We start from the raw sequence: 18,035 nt of genomic DNA, 5'->3' as shown, positions 1-18,035 counted from the left end.
AGATATTCCATGGAGATCCAGCAAACCTGAAGGTCACGGGAGTCACTTCCGCTGGGCAAGCCTCGGTTTGAGGTTGGTGAAGCACTTTGATTTCCTTGTTTTATATTTTTATATTTTATATTATGGGTAGTTTAAATATAATAGCTTGGAATATTAGGGGTGCTTCTAATAAGTTAGCCCGGGTGAATTGTAAAGAGCTGGTTAGGAAATTTAAACCTGTAATTTTTATTGTGGTTGAAACTCACTGTCCTTTTCAACACTTGAAACTGTTCTGGGAAAGACTTGGTTATCACCCTATTGGTATAATGGAGGCGTCAGGACATAGGGGGGTATCTGGTTCCTTTCTGCAATACAGGGTGTTCACTGCAAATGGGTTGATGCTTTCTATCAGTGTGTTACAGTTGAGGTTCAGGTAAATAATGTGATTTGGAGGTGCAGTGGTATCTATGGTAGTCCTCAATTTAATACCAGAGTTCTGCTATGGGATTATCTTGTTACTCAGTCTTCGTCTTTCTGCGGGTCATGGATTGTTCTTGGTGATTTTAATGAAGTATTATTCTCTCATGAATCTAAGGGTTGCCTCTTCTCGAGTCGTCATGCAGATCGGCTTGCTGCCTCTCTAGGGGATAGTAATCTGTTTGACTTGAAGACTATTGGAAGACAGTTTTTTTGGTACAGAAAGGTTAAAAATGGTGTTGAGGTGGCGAAAAAACTTGACCGGGTTTGTATCAATAGTGGCTGGCTATCTCTCTTTCCAGAGGCTTACGCAGAAATTTTAAATAGGCTTCAGTCTGATCATTGTCCTATCCTAGTACGCTGTACAAGTCGTCCCCAACCGAAAAAGAATAGACCTTTTTGGTTTATTGCAGCTTGGGCAACTCATCTGGGGTACAGAGATATTGTGAACCAGTCATGGTAGGCTGGCTACAGAGAGATGCATGGCAAGCTTTTAGAAGTGCAGAAGAACTCTTTGGAGTTTAATTCTAAAGTGTTCGACAACATTTTCGTTAGGAAATGCAAATTGGAGAGACAGATTAATTTCCTTCAGAAGTGACTTGAAGTAATGGAAGATTTGTCTATGCGGCAAAAAGAAAAATAGCTGATTAAGGAATTTAATAACACGCTTGTGCAGGAGGAACTTCTATGGTTTCAAAAATCCAGAGAGCAGTGGGTAAAATTTGGGGATAGAAATACCAAGTTCTTTCATGTCCAGACTCTTGTATGGAGAAAGCATAATAAGATTCATGGTCTCTTTCTTCAAGATGGGGTGTGGGAAACGGACTCGGATGTCCTTAGAAGGGAAGCTGAATCCTTCTATAAACGCCTATTCTGCCAGTCGGAGGATGTAGAATTAGGTTGTCTTGGTGATGTGCCGCTGCCTTCCCTGAATGATGAAGCCTGTTGTAGCCTCACAGCGCCAGTTACTCTGGAAGAAGTTAAGTCGGCTGTTTTCAGTATGCATTCTCTTCAGGCACCGGGCCCTGATGGGTTTCAGGCTTTCTTCTTTAAAGAATACTGGAAGATTGTTAGTTTTGATGTTTGGACTATGGTTCATCATGCGTTCTCTGGTTTGGATATGGATCCAAGGATGATGGAAACTCTTGTGGTTCTTATTCTGAAGGTAGAAAACCCGGTTTCCATGAAGGATTTCCGACCAATTAGTCTCTGTAATGTGGTTTACAAAGTTATAACGAAGGTTCTAGTCAATAGACTTCGTCCCCATCTCAAAGAGATTATTGGGCCCCTTCAAGGAGGTTTATCCCGGGGAGAGGAACCCCAGACAACATCATTGTAGCACAAGAGGTTCTCCATTTCATAAAGAAGACAAAGTCAAATAAAGGCACCCTGGCCTTTAAGATTGATTTGGAGAAAGCGTACGATAGAGTGGATTGGGGATTTCTAAAACAAACCCTGGTGAGTTTTGGCTTTCCTCCTCCGACAGTCAATCTGATTATGTGTTGTGTCACTGCTTCCTCACTGTCTATCCTCTGGAATGGGGATAGATTAAATAGCTTTACTCCGAGCAGGAGTCTTAGGCAAGGAGATCCTATATCACCGTATCTGTTTGTGTTGTGTATGGAGAGATTGTCCTGTTCTATTAATCAGCAAGTTGATAAGGGCTTGTGGAAGCCGGTTGCGGTTTCTAGAGGGGGTCCAAGAATTTCTCATTTGATGTTTGCTGATGATTTGCTTCTTTTCTGTAAAGCTGAAAAACAGCAAGTTCAAACTGTAATGGTAGCTTTGGAAAATTTCTGCAGAGCCTCTGGGATGAAGGTTAATGTGAAAAAATCTAAAGCGCTTTGCTCCAGGAATGTTTCAGTGACAAGAAAAGAGATTTTCACTGGGGTCTCCTCCATCAGATTCGTCCAGAACTTGGGCAAGTATTTAGGGGTGAACCTTAATCACTCTCGGGTGACACGTGCAACTTTCAATGATGTTTTGGACAAGATTCGGGGAAGGCTAGCCAGCTGGAAAGGGAGATTGCTTAATAAGGCAGGCAGACTCTGTTTGCTCAACTCGGTAGTGACTGCGATTCCTACTTATCGCATGCAAGTATCTCTCTTCCCTAAAGGGGTAACTAATAAGATAGAATCCATGATGCGAAACTTTCTATGGAAGGGTCAAGCTGATGGTAGAGGCCTGAATCTAGTTAACTGGAAAGTGTTGGTCACTCCTAAGAAGTTTGGAGGTCTGGGAATTAGAGATCCTTTTTGTGCCAATATTGCTCTTCTTGGAAAACTAGTTTGGCAACTTTTTCACCATCCCGACAAGCTATGGGTTCAACTGTTGACGGAGAAATACCATTCTTCTAAGGATGATTGTTTTAGTCGGTCTCGAGGAAGGGGATCTTATGTTTGGAAGAGTATATGTCAAGCTTGGAATATCCTGAAGGAAGGTTTTAGTTGGTGCATTGGGGATTTGGAACAGAACTTTTGGTTTTCTAAATGGAGAAGAGAGGGGCGACTGTGTCAGGAGATGGATTATGTTCACATTTCTGATTCGGATCTCAGGATCTTGGACCTTTGGTCATCTGGACAGTGGAACCTTGAGAATATCTATTCTTCTCTGAATCAGTCTCTGCAGAGCAACATTAACTCTTACAACCCAGATGTTCAAGCTGGTTCAGAGGTCGGTTGGTGTTGGACTGGTGCGGCCTCAAAGGTTTATGATACTCATAGTGGTTATTTGTGGCTCAGTAAAAAGATGTTTAGTTGGGAGGATAGGGGTAATTGGCTTTAGCTTTGGCGTCAACATGTTCCGGAAAAGCACAAATTTTTGGCCTGGCTATGTCTTCGGGAGGCTCTTCCTACTGCTGCATTTTAGGAGGGGCATTTCGCACACGGATAGTTGTCCACGATGTTTCTCAGGTCAGGAATCGGTTTTACATTGTATTCGAGATTGTCCAAAAGCCCAACTTGTTTGGCAAGCTTTAGGGATCTCCGATCAACCAGTGGATTTGATGAGTTGGTTCTTACATAATAGCAAACAGTGCCCCTTTAGATTCTTTTCTGGTCTCTGGTGGATTTGGTGTTCGAGAAATAACGAGATCTTTCATCCTCACGAGCATTGGACCACAGACAAGGTGATTGGTATGGCTTTGTCCTTAGAAAAGGAGCTCCGAAATATTTTTAAGTTGCAACGACTATCTATCCCCTCAACCATTAGTGGCTCTTGGATTCCCCCTCAGTGGGTACCTTTAAGATTAATTGTGATGCTAGCTATCCTGGCAGTGGTGCTCGAGTTGGTTTTGCTTGTGTTAGCAGAGATTGGAAGGGAAGGTGGCAACGAGGCTGTCTGAGAACAATTGAGAGTCGTAGCATTTTGCAAGGAGAGTTGTTTGCTATTTGGAGAGGCTTTCTTTTAGAATGGGACTCGGGACAAAGAGACATTATATGTGAGACAGACTGTGTGGAGGCTTTTACTATTGTCAATAATTTACAAGATTGCTCTGGGTTTATTGATCCTTTGGTGTTAAAAATCCGAGATATCATGTCTTGGAAATGGCGTGCTGATCTTCGGTTGATCTTGAGAGATGCAAATACAGTAGCAGACATCATGACAAAGACTGCAATGAGGACTATTTCTCCCCAAGTGGAGCTTCCATTGCCTTGGAAGCAGTTTGAGAGTAGTATTCAGCGAGACTGCCTTTTTTAAGCAGTTTCTTGTTTTTTTTTTCTTTCTTAGTCTTTGTTTATTTTCTTTTAAGTCACCAAAAAAAACAAGTTAGGATTGATATCTAAACTGATCCTATTGAGATATCTTCCAAATTTTTTACATAATATTATTTTGTAATAATGTTTTTTTTTAACAAATATTAAGTGCTAATATAACTAATGATGTACGTATCTTATGATTTTTTTTTTCTTTTTCATATAATCACAATAACACAATATTATTTGAGCACCAAAAAATAATTATGAAAGAAGAAGAAGATAACACAATATTATTTGAGCACCAAAAAAAAAAAACAATTATGAAAGAAGAAGAAACTAAAGTGAGAGATAAAGTTCCACATTACCTATAAAATATAACAAATATTTTAATTTTAAAAATATAATAAGTTATTAATTTGTCCTTTTCTTTATATTTGTGGACTCTTTTTTAAATTTCTTTTAGTATAAGCGTTTTATAATGAGACGTGTTCAATCATTTTTATCCTTTAATTTTATATTGTGATATTAAAAACTTTTTGTTTTTGTCATTCATCATATTTTAGTTCCCTCATAATTTTAAAAGTTTTCTTTTCTATTTATTTGGGCTTTTGATTCTATAAAATATGATATACATTTTGTAAAAACTAATTAATTGAAATATGAAACCTATTTTAATAAATCAATAAAGTTTTTTAAATACAAAAATTTATTGATAAAAATTATTTTTGAAAAAAAATAAAATATTTTAAAATGATTTTATCTCTTTAATAGGTGAACAATCCAAAATATAAAACATTGGATATATACCTCAAGCAAATGGAACAAATTGTTGATAATCTTCAAAAGATGTATTTCATCAAGCAAACGAATTTTTCTAGTGATTTACCTTAACCCATGATGTGTTTCTTCTACCCTATATTGCCAAATTTTCATGGTTCTTTTTTAGGATTTACTCAAATTTCACTTTCATGTACACCTCCTTCGATTCACATGCATAATATGCCTCCATACTCCTTCTCCCTTTATATCTTTTATTCTTGGCACACCACTAACAAATGCTATTATGGAAAAATTTGTAAGACCCAAAATTTTTGAAAAAAGGTTATCATGAGCCAATTTTAAATTTAGTATTTTTGTAGCTTTAATTTCAAAAATTCTTTATTAAACATAATTAAAGCAAGTTTCGATTAATTGAAGTTGAAATAAATTAAAATTATTATCCAATTCTATAATTATTGAATTATTTTCTATATTTAAATTATAAAGTTGGTAGTTGTGAAATAATAAGGATTTTATATGATTTGGACTAAATAATTAATATTTTAAAATATTAATACTACTATTTTGAAAAAATAAAGGATTTAATTATATTATTTCTAATTATTGGATTTGGACATTTTATTGAAAATAATTTGTAATATTGATGGACAAATAATATTTTTATATATTATTATTATTAGATTAAAATCTATTTCTAATTACTATATTAAGCCTATTTTTATTTGAAATTACGAAACTACCTTAAACCTAATTTTTACCTAAACTCTAATTCCTAAATTGGGAAAACCCTAACCCATTGACCAGTTCCCCAAACCCAGCAGCTGCACCCTACCCGGTTCCCTTTCACCCTCAGCAAACTCACCAAATGTGAAACCCATAGCTGCGCCGAAATCAAAGAAGGAAAGGAGAAGATGGCTGACGGGAAGGGGGAAAAGGGGAAGGAGGTCGCTGCCCAATCCGCGCCGCCATCGTCGCCCGTCCATGGAACCATGAGTCGCGCCTCTGTCACTGAGAGGAGGAGGGAGGAGGCGCGATGCTGGAGGAGCCGCACCCAGTCCTTGTCGCGCCGCGTCGCACACAGGAGGGGTCACCGGGGGAGAGCGGCGCTGAGGAGAAGGAGAGACTGCGCGACAATGAGGGAAGGGGACACAGGCCAGGGACGCGGGCCAGCGCGACCCGCTGCACCGCCGTGGATCCCTTGCCGTCGAGCTCAAAGGAGCAGGGGAGAACGACGTTGGGTTTGAGAGAGACAGAGGTGGTGTGGCGCAAGGAAGGAGGCGAGCTATTCGCGCCACCATTGCTGAGCCATAGCGCCGTCGCCGCTGGGTCTCTCACTGCTATGTGTCACTGTCCAAGGAGGAGAGAGAAGACCTGCGACTCCGGGATACACAGAGGAAGAAAACGCTGTTGTCCGCCACTACCGTTGCCAGAGGCTGTGCCGCTGTGCCTCTGGTTGCCAGAAAACGGTGTGGTTACTGCAGGAGGTCGCCGCCGGAGCTGCTGCTCTATTCTGCCATTCCTTTTCATCGCAGTAAGTCTCCTGCGCTTTGAAACTCAAACCGTAATCATTCTAATTATCTGCAGTTAAGGATTCGGATGAATATATGTTGTAAGGTTAATTTTATGGGGTTTCATGTCAAAAATTGAAGTTTGTTGCTGAGCCACTGGAGCTTCTGGCCACTATCAGAGCTACTGCCGGTTAAGTTCGGGGTGGCTGCTGCGCCGTCCCTTCTATTCCAGTATGTGTCTCTGTCTCGGAATCCTCGCCTTTAGTTTTCTGTTATGAGTTTTAAGATTTCCGCGATATTGACGTGTTAGGAATTGAGGTAGGCATCAAAGTAGTCCCTGAAGTTGTCCTCGAGGATCAAAGTAATCCCTGAAGTTAAAAATTTGTCTGGATCATCCCTGAAGTTGATCTCCGGTACTCATAGTGGTCCTTCCGGTGAATTTCGTCCACCTGGCGCAACCGGAAAGCTGAGCTGGCGTCGTTGGTGACATGTTAGCAGCCCAACGGCTAGCTGACGTGGCCTAGTAAACGTTTTGGAGTCAATTTGGTCCCTAGTTTCAGTTTAAAAACCCTAACCCCTAAATTGACTCTGTTCTCGTTTCTTCTCCGTCGCACACGCTTTTCTCGTCTTCTATCCGTTCCTCTCCATCGCACCAGAGGTGAGTCTTCAGTGTTGTCTTCATCATCGAACACCAGTGTTGATGGCTAGCGCAAGCAACGCAGCTGGGAGCTCCAACAATCCAAGATCATTTGAAAGCATCATGAGGAGGATGAATAGAAACAGAGATGCACGTCTGCCAGAATGGTGTGCATGCGGCGTGAGACCAGTGCTGCGATGGTCAGCGACGGATTCTAATCCAGCGAGACCATTCGTGGGTTGCCCAAACTACAACGTAAGTGCTTGATGCTGTTCCTTGTGGTAAATCTAGAGGTTGGTTGATTCACTTTCCTGGGTTTAGACTGCAGGTAAGAGGTGGTGTGGGTTGTTTCTTTGGGTGGATAAAATTCTGGAAGAAAATGCAGTGACATGTGATGGTAGAACAAGCTCCTCAAACGACAACGAAGAATGGAAGATGAAGATTGTTTGGAAACTTGGAAGACTAGAGTCTGAAGTTAGAGTTTTGAAAATGGGGGGAATTTTCTTGTTTACATGTATACTGCTGCTGCTGGTTACAGTTGTTGTGCTTGTCTTAAGATTGGATAGGCAGCAGAGTTAATTGTATTTAGCCAAAAACTAAGTGAAATGTGATATGCATATGTTGTTCTATTCATGTAATTTCACTTGTCATTTTGGTTGAAAAGAATGCAGATTAAACTGTTTTACATGACTGTCCAAGAGTAATTTGGAATCTGAATAAAGTAGAGGTTATATGTATAAATAACTCTACCTGCAGGACTAATGGAATCCTCTAATTTTTTTAATCGTAATGGCATATTAGAGAACAACAAAAAGAAAATATGGCACAGCTCAAGTTCAATGAGGCCATAATAATCCATAATCATATATTAATGCAGTAAACATATACAAAATAGGCAAGGAAGAGCCAGGGCAATATTGTGCAAGTCTGTCAGCAGTTCTCAACATATTGAGAACACAAGTTTTGAACAAAAAAAATCTCCAACACTTGGGTTCTAAATGCAGAAAGCACACTGCTTCATCAAAATAGTTAAACAAAAAAATGTTCTCCTAAACATAATAAACCTAGTCTTCATTTTTTGTTTCTTGGTGGTCTGAATCCAGGATTCGGAATAAACTTCATGAAGTTAAAAAGTCTTGTTACGGTCCCCTGTGATGCACCTTGCATAGGATGAGACGGAGGAAGAGTTGTGGGCTGAGTGGTTGCTGATGAGGTGGGAGCAGTTTGGGTGGTTGCTGCTTCAGAGTTGCTTCCTGGAGTTGTATTTTCTTGTTTGGATGACTTCCTCTTGGGAGGCAGTTTTGGTGGCCTCACAGGAGGAGGCAAGACCTATTAGTGAAGACATGTATAATAGTTAGTAATAGTGGAAAAGAACATGCACATAATAAGATTGAATGTGATTTAATTTTCTGAACCTCTTGAGAGTCATCGGTTTGTGACAATGGTGGTTGACTGGCTTCAAGTTGAATTTCGGTGGGGGGTTCTGGGACAACGCTGGCTTCACCACCATTAGCAGCTGGAGGTTGGACAGCAGCAGCAGCCACCTCATCAGCAGCTCTCTTTCTGCAGTTTTTCTTGGTGTGTCCCGATTCACCACAATAACGACAGTGACCTTTTTGATAGATTCTTTTCATCTTCTTGCTCTGCTTTTTACCCCCACTTGGCTCCTCATCTGCATCCTTTCTTCTTTTTTTCGTAAGTGGACCTGGTTTCTTTTTAAATTTAGGTGCTTCTGGTCTGTTATGTGGTGACTTTTTCTATAGGGCTTGACCTGGAATTGGGTTGATATGGAAGGCATATGTGTTATTATATGCCTCCATTGTCAACCACTGGTGACAAAACTCATCTGGTCTTCTAACCCTTGCCAATGCAGCACAAGCATGAACACACGGCATCCCTAAATAACATTATCATAAGTCCAAAGATTACCAATATTAAGCCAACAGTCAAGAAAAAAAAATAACAAAGGAAGAAACTAGTAAAAGTATCTCACCACTCAATTGCCAAAAACCACATGTGCAGAGCCTCTTTCCCAGATCAACAACCATGTTAGTCGGCCACCCGTGAACCTCGAATTTCTCGTACTCAGAGTCACCAGACTACATCGGGACCCAACTCTTTGACTCCTTCCTTATTTTTTCCAATCTACTGCGCTGTATAGGTGGTAGAATACCAGTGTTGGAATTAAGCTTCACTTTGTTCCTGGCGATTGACCTCATTGCATACAGTCTGACTTCCTCTAACAGTGTAATGATAGGTTTGGCTCTAGCATCTTTGATCCTTGAGTTGAAGACTTCACAAGCATTGTTGCAGATATTGTCTATTTTAGGTGCATTGCTGAAGAAAGCCCGGCTCCAAGAGTCTCTAGGCCACTTGTTCAAATACTCCCAAGCTTCCTTGTTAACCCTCTCAATCTTTTTTATACTCTCTAGGAACCCATCTTGGCTGGTGCACCTTGCACACTCCCATAGCAACCCTCTCAACTGGAGATCTTTCCACTGCTTATTGAAGTTCTTCCATAAGTGCCACACACAGAATCTGTAATGGACACCAGGAAAAACTTCCTTAACAGCATGGATTAGGCCCTGATTTCAAAAAAGAAAACAGTGACATACAAGTTATCGAGCATCAAACTGATCCCTTTAGTTTTATAAGTGACATCAATTTGGTCCCCTAAGTTTTATAAGTGACATCAACTTTGTCCCTTAAGTTTTATAAGTGACATCAATTTAGTCCCTGTTCGTTGTAGTACATATCAGTTCAATATATATATACCAGTTCATCCAGCAGTAGTCCATCTATCTAGGCAAAGCATTTGTACATTACAGTAAAATTATACAACAACACAGCAGTTCATTACAACACAGCAGTTCAGCAGTTCAGCTTATATGTAAAACAAAATTATACAACAACAAAACAACAAAAATATGGACCAGCCTATACAAATTATATCAGAGCAGCCTATACAAATTATGTACTCTATGCAATTACTCATGTTAATATCAGAGCAGCCTATACAAATTATACAACAATAAAATTTAAATAAAAAAATGGATAAAACGTACCTTCTGCATATCTGAAATGAAACAGAGTTTGTGTTGCTTATAATCTCCCAAGTCTTGACGAAGTAATTCCAAGAACGACCTCCAGTTTTCAGTATTTTCAATAGGGACAATTGCATATGCAATCACATATATGTGATTGTTTGCATCTTGTCCAATTGCAGACAAGATCTGGCCACCATGCTGGGTCTTCAGAAAAGCTCCATCCAACCCTATGAGCGGTCTGCAGCCAGCCAAAAATCCCTTCTTATAGGCATCCAAGCAGATGTACATCTTTTCAAATATTGGTTCATCATCAGGGTTGGGCTGAGGGATAACTCCAACTTTGACAGTAGAGCCTGGGTTACTCCTGAGCAGTGTCAGCCCATAATCCCTTACCATCCCATACTGGGTAGCAGCATCACCATACACAACAGCCCTAGCATCTCCTAAGGCCCTAGTCAGTGAACACTTGCTTAGTTCCAAGTCACATTTTGTCTTAAAATACTGAGCAGCCTCACAGTGTCTTAAGTTAGGATATTTTCGTAGCTTCTTTACCAATTTCTCTGCCAGCCACTTCCTATTAGCCAATCTATTTTTGGTTTCCCTTGCACAAGTGTGATCATCATTGAACGTCTTGATCTGCCAGTAATTGTTCTCAGTGTTGTTAGCAGCATAGACAAGCCATCCACAGTTCTCATCCTTACACACTGCTCTCATCCTTACATTATCATTCTTTTTAAACCAAATCCTCCGACCCTCCTGTATACAATATTCACGCACAACCTCTTTGAACTCCATCTTTGTAGTAAATGTCATTCCAACAGCAAGCCTAAGCTCCCCAAACCTACCTCTATCTCTGAACACATGGAAAACCTCATCTGAATCAACCTCCTCCAATTCATCCTCAGAATTTGGAGGAGTCTTCAGTTCTTCTGAGTGCCATGAGTCTCCACCATCAGATTCCTCATAACCTTCATCTTGGGCATCATCATATGTTCTCATGGACCCGAACCTAGGAATTGGTCCAAAAAAATGTGCATCATCCTCAGAGCCTGAGTCAGCACACACGGGACCATCATCCTCAACCATTACATCCCTCTTTTGTTTAGAAGTTTTCTTAGCTTTCCTGGTTCTCTCCTTCACATTTGTCTTTTTCTTACCTGCTAATCTCTCCACACCCACATCTTCCTCACTAGACACTAAATCACCATCAGGCCCATATGGTTCATCCTCCTCACAACCATCACTCGCTTCACTATCTGAGGAATCCTCTGAACTAGACAATGCAACATGTTCTGTTTGGGGCTGTTTTCCTTTACCATTACCTCTTACACTAGCTCCACTAGCAGCTGCTCTTGTTAATGGCCTCCTTCCACATGGTTTTGGTGCTGCAGATTTTACATTCCTAGTCCCTCTCCTTGGTACAGCAGACTTCTTGGTCTCTTTTAATTTCGACCATGGTTTAGGCATTTCAGTTGGTAGCGACATTTTTTTTGGGTGGGTTTTTCGGCTTCGTTTTACTGGGTTGAGTCACTGTTTTTGGGGGTGGATTGGGGTTTGGCATATGAGTTGCAGTGGGATGGTGGTGTATTTTTTTGCTGGTTTACTAACAGTAATTGAAATAGGTGGAAACTTTGTAGTTAAGTCTGGTTTTTCGGTGGGAATAGTGCTGTGAATTGGTGCAGAGGTTGTAGTAGATGCTGCTATGGTGGGAATTGGCTCTGCATTATCATTGGTGGTGGGGTTTGGGGTGGGATTCAAATCCTGTTTCACCAAGACCTCCTTCCCTTTAGATGAAACTGCCTCTGTTTCCTCAATGTAAAGAGGTTCTGAGACTCCATGTTCATAGTAAACATGAACAACCCCCTTGTTCTGCTGACCAAGGTAGCACATCTCCATCAGCTCCTTGTCATTTGTTAGAGCCCTTAGACCATTTTGCAACGGCCTATTAGGAACCAGCCACCATGTTTGAGTGACCTTGTCATATCCAAGATCCTTGTGGTAGTCTCGGACAAAGAAGACGTCCAGTTTGTCTGTATCAACTCCTGGCAACTCAGAGACATCTCCACCATTGTAAGTCACACCTCCATCATCTGTGATGAATGATCCTCCATGGTGAAATAGGATGGTAAGCAAATCATCACCCATCTGCAATTTAAAATTTTTTTTATCTTATATCAGCCTCCCTAAACTTCAACCACATTACCAACTTACTACCTCCATAACTAAAATTACAACAGCAGTAAACCCTTGGACAAAAAAACAAGTTTCCGTCTTAACAAAAACCCCCTTACTTAGCCTAGCCACTAAGAAACCTCCTCCTGATCAAACCCTAGCCAATACCCCAAAAGACAAGCATGCATTCTGATACAAAATACTCCAAGAAAACGTTTTTTCCCCTTGTGAAGAATAGATTAACAACAAAATTCAAAAAACAGAGCTTCACCACACATTTAAAACTTTTTTTGCGTATCTTTATCAGAGAAACCCATCTTCACAACTCTCTGTCTGATGCAGATGCGATCCTCTGGAGCTTACGTTCTCCACCCAAATACGCTCTGGTGAAGGCAACAACACTGGCGCCACTGAAAAGGGTAACGGAGAAGAAGAGACCTCTGCTTTGTGTTGTGTTTGTGTGTTTGAGTGTGGGAGACGAAATGTTAGTGAAACGTTGAGGGTGGGGATTTTTTTCGCATAAAACGACGACGTTTTATGTCTTTTTGGCGCCACCCAACAAACGACGTCGTTTTGGCCTGCTAACGTGTCACCAACGACGCCAGCTCAGCTTTTCGGTTGTGCCAGGTGGACGAAATTCACCGGAAGGACCACTATGAGTACTGGAGATCAACTTCAGGGATGATTCAGACAAATTTTTAACTTCATGGATTACTTTGATCCTCGAGGACAACTTCAGGGACCACTTTGATGCCTACCTCGTTAGGAATTAGTAACCCAACTGATATGTGGCGTTGAGGCCGTTTCTGCGATTGAGAAAAACAAGCGGAGCTAGGATTTTGGTTTTGATTTTGGATCGAGACGAAAGGATTCCTGTGACGCATTTGGGTTATGGTTTTGTGTATTGAGGTAGGGGCTGTTTTCCGAAAACTATGTTGTATATACTGGAAATTATTACATATGGATACTGATGTGCGACAATGTATGTTTGGTGATTGTATCAGTCTTATGTATTGTTTGGCTGTCTCAAATGATTATAAATGTTTGTTTGACTGGATTGTTGTGCGGCTTTGTGAAACGGAATGTTTTTGAAGTTGAACTTTTTTAAAGATTTGAGATTGAATTTAATCCGTTAGGAATCGATTTGAGTTGAGTTGATTTTATTGAAAATGTGAAAAATAGAATACCTTTTTGGATTCAGTCTGGTTTGCTTTAATTGATTCAGTTTTGATAAACGAATTGTTGCTGAACGGTTTCTTTAAAGTTTTGGAAATGAATTTAGTCGGTTGATAATGATTTGATTTTGAAACGATTCCCTTGAGATATGAAAATGAGTTGAATATTGGATTTAGTTGTTTTTGGACTGATTTTGGGTTTTGAACCGTTGATAAGGATTGTGGATTGGTTTGGATGGGACCCAGAAAGGGTGGCAGAGTCCAAGTTTTAGGGGAGGTGTTGCCAAAATTCTAGTAGAATCCGGGACTTTACTGAAACATTATTCAGAAACTTATGAGTTAAAGACTTCTACTATTTTATTTGAATTATTAAGAAAGGGACGACTTATGCTTTTGAAATGAATTATTAAAGAGAAAATTGTGATTTAGTCTTGTTTTTTAAGAAAAGTATTATATCCCCCTTGTGAACCAGTTATTTAGATGAAACTTGTGCTTTAAGGCTGTTTTAAACGTGAAAAAGGTTTGTCTTTGAATTGGACTTGAGGGTTTCAATTAGAGAAGTTTCAGTGACTTTGAAAGAACCTGAACGTCTATTGACAAGTTTCATTCTAAAATATTTTGGGAAAAGTTTTAAGTACTCTTTAAATTCTGAATTTTTGCAAGACTGAAACAATTTCTGGGCAGTTCGAAACGCTTTCAAATTTATCATGGGGAATTGAAGCTGGTTTCATTTAAGTGAAGGAAATGGCTTTGAAAAGAGTAATTGATTGCATGACTCGATTTGGCTTAGATCCTATTTTATTACTCAAATCAAGAAGCCAAGGTCTTAATGATTTTAAGTGAATTTGAGGAAAATGAGTTATGTTATTCTCCTCTAAGACTTGAGACTCAGCTGAGGAACCTTTGTTATAAAATTCCGTTGTTGGACGGATGATTTTGAATACTTCAAAATAAATACTTAACTTGCCATGTTTTTGGAAGTTTTGGAAAGATTATGCCGAGAGTGACTTTGTTTTTAAAAGGGAAACTTACTTTGAGTAAAAGGGGCTTATGAGCCTGAGATGATTTGAGAAATGAGAACTTTAAAGCCAAGGCTGAAAAGAGTTGAAATTTGATTTAAAAGTGAAGTGAATTGAGAAAAGTGATTTATGGCTTTGAATAATGATTTTATGAATTTGATGATGTTGGATGGTGGAAGTGCTATTTTGTTATGAGCCGGATGGCTGACTATGAGTCATGAATTTAAGCCGAATGGTTAAAATGAATGTTGATTTATGGCTGAGAATAAATGCATATATGCTGAGATATTGATATTGTGATTTTGCACTTCCAACTATCTGAGATACGAGTTTTCCTGGGTGAAAGTAGTGGCTAGCCACCACGTGCTCCAGGTGGAGACTCGATACTTTGCTGATCCTATGTCGTAAGTGTGGCTGGGCACTGTGAAAGTCCCGGATGAGCTCGCCCCCGTGAATATACACCAGTGAGGGTGTTGGATATGGATTATGATTATGATCACGATGATGATCGAGAATAACTCGAGTTGGGGATGCACGACAGAGGGACAGTCCAATGGTTAGCTACCAGGACTTGTCGGGTTTGCTATATAACCGACAGATGATATCATCAACCACTAGGACAGGCATGCATCATATGCATCTATGTGACATTGTTTGGGTATGCATATTGTACTTGGTTTTTCTTTGTGATTACTTGTGATTATCTGCTAATTGTTCTACTTGCAGTAACTACTTGTTTGTACTTGAACCTTCCTACTTGTGTTTGTGACTGGGATTCTGTTGGACCGTGGTGATTGGTTTTGGATTGGACTGTTTGGGCCTGGGGCCGTGGTTGTCTGGTTGATCATGATTTGGGCCGAAGGCCATGTTGGTTGGTGTTTCTGGTTTGGAAAAGTATGAAAGGATAATTTGGTTGAGCTTAGATAAACCTTTTGAAAGGCTTTTGAGTTTTTAAGAATTGAACAGTTCCTCTTTCAGAAAATATTTTAGATTTCTCTTTTATAATAAGCAGTTATTTTTGAAAAGATACATAAGGCGGTTGACAAACCCCAATTTGAGGGTTTATCTTGTGCTGATTTCAGGGGTTTTATCAATGATTCCACACACTTTCTATATGAAAATACAAGATTTTGCATTCCTTTCCTAGTTTTGCCTCATGAATGAAAACATGCTTATTTCGCACTAAAATAGATACATTTCTAATCTTCTCTTGATGCCATTCGATGCCGTGACTTGTGTGTTAAGTGGTTTCAGGATATAGAGTAGGAATGGACCGAAAGAGAGAAGGAAGACGGGTACAAAGGAAGGAAGCATGATGATTAAGCTTTGGAAATTTCCGCATGGGCGCGTGCGCGCACTTGGCGCGCCCGCGCGGATAGGGCAACGTGAAGCCAAAGCCAAGAGCCGGCTTGAGAAGCGGCTAAGCCAGGATCTTCATGGGTGCGCACGCGTACATCACGCCTCCGCGCACATTACAAGACGTCTCAACGGCGCGTGCGCGTACCTTGCGCGTGCGCGCCGATTTGCGAATATGATTTTTTAAGAAGTCACGTGACTTAGGCGTGGAGGCAGTTAAGGATCCCACTTTTGGGGAAACACCTTGGCGGGAAAAGCTTAAGAAGACCAAAGGAGCAAGGGTTAAGGACACTTTTTAGTTCATTTTTGAGATCTAGATATTTTTTTGGGGAGAGGAGAGTTAGTTACACTTTGGGGAGAAGAAGAGGGAGATTCCAAGCTTTTCACTAGGGTTCATCCTCATCTAATTTCTGAATTTTCAATGACTTTTTGGTGAGATCCATTATAATTCTCACTCCACATTGTTCATGTCATAGATTTTCTTCTCCAATTTCAAGTAGTAGAAGCAATTGATCAATCCTCATAGATCTAGAATGCAACTTTGTAATTTTGGATTTCATCTCTATTTTGAGAATTCGATTTTCATTGCTACTCTTTGAGACTTGTTGTTAGATCTTTGTGTTGCAATACTTTCAATTCGACTTTTCATCTCATTTTACTATGACTTTCCTTCTTGCTCATCACATGTTTGATAAAATGACAACACTAGCTATGGAGTAGAATTTTCACACTTGGCATAGGGTTTGGTCCTTGGAAGAAGTTGAATAGTTGTATCAATAGTTGATTTGGAATTAGGGATTGCTAGTTGGCTTGGAGTGCACTAAAGCTAGATTCCCATAAGGTGAAGCTAGGACTTATGACTCAAGTTGATTGCTTTCATTTGACCTCCCTCTATACCTAGGGGATAACTAAATGAAGCAAGGCCTAATTGTTGTCAACATTGAATGGACTATAGGGATAGAATTTCTAGTGCCAACCCTAAGCCAAGTCTTTTGATAATTGATTGTTTGTTCCTTATTACTTTGCTAAAACCTTCAAAGAATCCCAACAAGGCTTACTAAATCAATAAGATGCACACTTTGGCAATTCCAAGGGAGAACGACTCGGGAGACTAGTACTCTCGGATATAGATTGTAGATTTGTTTGATGAAGGATTTTGCGCCGGTTTAGACTATACTACGATTGATCATTTGATAATTTCTATACCGGCAAAAATTCATTTGTCAAAATGGCGCCGTTGCCGGGGACTTTTGCTTAGTGTGCCATGTTATTGTTTTGGATTAAGTGTGTATATATGTACATAGTTGCACTTCATTGTAAACTGCTCAATTGACTAACTCCTCATCGTTACAATGAATTCCATTTCCCCTTCATTGCATGACGCGTTCACAACCGAATCCGAGCTTAGCCCCTTTTGATCCGGAAATAGAACGAACTTTGTTTCATATTAGACAAGCTCGGAGGCGGCTAAGATTTGGAAAAGGTGAAGAGGTTTTCACCACCTCAACCACCTTACTAGAAGTGAACATTGAACCGTCACTCAAAGAAGGCATTAATCATACTCCCGTCAATCTCACTAACAATTCTTCTTTTGTTTTAGGTACTAATACCATGGACGCTCCAAGGAGAGTTACCATCAAGGAAGCGGGTGCACCGGATTATGTCCTTCAACCCCTTCATGTAACTCACCCCAATTTGAATGCGAACTTTGAATTGAAGACCGCTTTGATCAACCTCCTACCCAAGTTTCACGGGCTCCCCGCACAAGACCCTATTCGACATCTCAAGGACTTCCATCACATATGCTCGACTACTAGACGGGAAGGGTCCGATGAAGTTGCTATATGGTTGTTCGCTTTCCCTTTCTCTCTTGAGGACAAGGCCAAAGAATGGTTCTACACTCTCTCTAGTGAAGTTACCTCCGATTGGGACCTACTTAGAAGGGGGTTCTTGGATAAATTCTTGCCCCCGGAAAAAATGGATAGGCTAAGGAAGGAAATGTCTTGTATTGTGCAAGGTGAGACGGAACCACTCTATGAGTATTGGGAACGGTTTCGCAAACTACTAGATGCATGCCCTAATCACATGATCGACACTCAAGTATTGCTTGGATACATATGTCAAGGGATGCGAGAGCAAGATAGAACCCTCTTGGACACTTCTAGCAATGGTTCTTTGTCCAAATAT

At 40.3% G+C, this 18,035-nt stretch overlaps 1 protein-coding gene across 1 annotated transcript; it reads right to left on the bottom strand.

The window, feature by feature from the left end:
- Positions 1-8,836: 8,836 nt before the first annotated feature.
- On the bottom strand, positions 8,837-12,271 carry LOC148571533 (uncharacterized). The gene is made up of 5 exons (XM_088507279.1): positions 11,722-12,271; positions 10,145-11,619; positions 9,855-9,881; positions 9,253-9,664; positions 8,837-8,976 (listed from the first exon to the last, which is right to left on the bottom strand). The coding sequence occupies exons 1-5, from the start codon at positions 12,269-12,271 to the stop codon at positions 8,837-8,839; spliced, it is 2,604 nt and encodes an 867-aa protein (XP_088363405.1).
- Positions 12,272-18,035: the final 5,764 nt, after the last annotated feature.

Source organism: Arachis ipaensis, chromosome B3, assembly GCF_059453495.1.
Source record: "Arachis ipaensis isolate K30076 ecotype BB chromosome B3, ASM5945349v1, whole genome shotgun sequence".
Lineage (NCBI taxonomy): Eukaryota > Viridiplantae > Streptophyta > Magnoliopsida > Fabales > Fabaceae > Arachis > Arachis ipaensis.
This window is presented reverse-complemented; position numbering and strand designations above follow the sequence as displayed.

Excerpts from the sequence above, each read along its gene's own strand:
- LOC148571533 (XM_088507279.1), bottom strand. The coding sequence starts at position 12,271 with ATGGGTGATGATTTGCTTACCATCCTATTTCACCATGGAGGATCATTC. Across the intron at positions 11,620-11,721 it reads AATTACTGTTAGTAAACCAG|CAAAAAAAATGTCGCTACCA; the intron begins CAAAAAAATACA and ends GAAAAACCCACC. Across the intron at positions 9,882-10,144 it reads TCATTTCAGATATGCAGAAG|ATAGATGGACTACTGCTGGA; the intron begins GTACGTTTTATC and ends TGCTTTGCCTAG.